Source organism: Coenobita brevimanus, chromosome 51, assembly GCF_032717465.1.
Source record: "Coenobita brevimanus isolate Jiangsu-jjx chromosome 51, ASM3271746v2, whole genome shotgun sequence".
Taxonomy (NCBI): domain Eukaryota; kingdom Metazoa; phylum Arthropoda; class Malacostraca; order Decapoda; family Coenobitidae; genus Coenobita; species Coenobita brevimanus.
In genome coordinates, this window is record NC_137004.1 from 28241126 (window position 1) to 28243574 (window position 2449).

Genomic DNA, 2449 nt, shown 5'->3' on the forward strand with positions numbered 1-2449 from the left:
CACTCTTATATTGCCCTCCTTGTCCTGCCCACCCTGCTACCACAACCGTTCAGTAAGTCCTTGTTATTATGTCGGGGATGTGTCTGGGAATATCACATCGTTCCATATACTATGCATTTCCTTACTGTAAATTACTTTCCTGCAAGTTAAATTAAATTCATTAAATTCAAATTTAACTTTAAATTCTTTACTGTAAGTTACTCTGGACTTGAAGGTAGAAAAAAAAGTAGAAAAAAAAAATCAACTAAGGATATATATCGAGGACTTTTTGTATATACATGCCACCTGCACCACCTAACCAACCTGCTTCTCGTTACAGATGTGGCAGGACATCGAGACGGTGCTGTTGGGGGACACGGGGGGCGCCACTGACCCCACCCCTCTGCCCGCCCTCGTGCCCGCCCCGCCCCCGGTCACCTCGTCCTCAGCCTCATCCTCGTCCTCCACCACGCCCGTGTTCTCCGCTCCAGGGATGCCCCAGACTCCTTCCATCCTGTCACAAGCACTGACAGCCCCGCTGACGCCGCGGCCGCACTCCCTCCACTACTCCAACAGCTTCTGTCCCCCCAGTGAGACACTGCTCTCTGGGCTGGGGGGCGACGAGGGTCATGGAGGCAGCTATCCAGAGGACACTCACCATGGGTTGGAGGGATACCAGTACGCCTCACCCTACCACGCCTACATGGACGGACTGGACGTGGACGCGTACGTGGCAGAGGAGGTGCGCCCCTCCTACCCCACTACACTGGATGGCCCTGCCATGGGCCAAGCTGAAGACTTCGTGGACCTGGACGCCCTGGCAAAGAGCGCAGCGGAGGGCAACTATCCTGCTCCCGCCCCTCAGCCTCCTAGCCAATATCAGTTCCCTCAGCCTGAGCCCCCCACCAAACTGCCTTCCATCACCACCCTCCAGCCCCGCGGTGTCGCCTTCCCCAGCTACGGCTCCACACTGCCCCCAGTGTCAGCCGTTACAGCACCTCCCTTGGCCCCACCCACGCCCTCGTCGGCCCCCCAACCGCCCGGCCCCAACCTGCAGGGCATCACCCAAGTCACCTACACCCACGGTCAGATGTCACCTCCAGCCTCGCCAGACAACGAGGAACTGCCCCCAGGAGTAAGGGTGTCGGGAGCGCTGACACCGCGGGGGGTCAGCGCTCCCCTTACAACTCATGCTCTCACCCGCCACACACTGCACACGCTGGTCAAGGTGATGACGCCGCCCTCTTCGCCCAATCTGTCCGAGCTGTTGTCCACACCCTCCACGCCCGTCACCACCGCCCCATCCTGCCCGGCCGTCACGCACACCACGGATTCAGAGCGCAGCAAGCAGGTGACCCAGGATGCCAGCCTTTCCCTGTCCCAGCCCCGCTCGCAGCCCCCGCCCCCGGCCTCATCCCAGGCCCGCCCTCCGCCCCCGCCCCCACCCCCACCAGACCCAGTGGAACCCAAGGCGACAAAGAAACCAACGGGACGAAAGAAAGTGACGGCGCACACGTGCCAACATCCAGGCTGCCACAAGACGTACACCAAGTCCTCACACCTGAAGGCACACCTGCGAACGCACACGGGCGAGAAGCCGTACATGTGCCACTGGAAAGGCTGTGGTTGGAAGTTTGCGCGGTCTGACGAGCTGACGCGACACTTGAGGAAGCACACAGGAGACCGACCTTTCCAATGCCGCCTCTGCGACCGCGCCTTCTCCCGCTCCGACCACCTCAGCCTGCACATGAAGCGCCACGTCAGCGTGTAGTGAGCAGTCCTGCCCTGGCCCCCATGTCCCTACAGAGTGGCTGGCGCCCTCAACTAGAAAGCCGCGCCCTCCCTGACCCCTGTCTAGGTCGGTTTATCTCAGCCTAGGTCATACGAATCTTCTGAAATGCCCTGCCCTGACCTCGGCAGCACCCTGTACGCTCTGACCTGCCCTGACCTACGATATCAGCACATCGAAGCCCGCCCCGCTCAGCGCAGAACTAGCACCTCACTACCCGCTACAGCCCGACTATCAAATTTGCGGCGACAGACCCACGGACGAAGAGAGCAACAGCTCTTCATAACTAGCTGTTTCTTATAGGCTACGTCTCTCTCATACACCCCTATTCTTTGCCCATCTCTACTCTCCCATTCTTATCCCCCATTCCCATACATATAAATTTACCGCTCCCCCTTATATTTACTCATCTCATAACCAGTTCCCATACAGTCCCTCTCAATCAACCTCCTTTATTCTCTCGTGAAATCTTTCTCCCTTTTTCCACACTTCGCTTCAAGGTTCAGCCCCTAGGTTAGCACGGAAATGATGGCGCCCGTCTAAATACTTTGCCCATAATAACCTCTCTACCTTGTACTTGATGCAGTATTACACATGGTCAGAAATACATACTTTAAATGAAGACTATCTAATTCCTCATTGAAAATACGGAGAAAATGTTGTCTAGTGGGAATCTAGAGG

At 57.0% G+C, this 2449-nt stretch overlaps 1 protein-coding gene across 1 annotated transcript; it reads left to right on the plus strand.

Annotated features, from left to right (window-relative positions):
• Positions 1 to 319: 319 nt before the first annotated feature.
• Positions 320 to 1750, plus strand: LOC145400097 (uncharacterized). The gene is made up of 2 exons (XM_080272605.1): positions 320 to 1330; positions 1400 to 1750. The coding sequence occupies exons 1-2, from the start codon at positions 320 to 322 to the stop codon at positions 1748 to 1750; spliced, it is 1362 nt and encodes a 453-aa protein (XP_080128731.1).
• Positions 1751 to 2449: the final 699 nt, after the last annotated feature.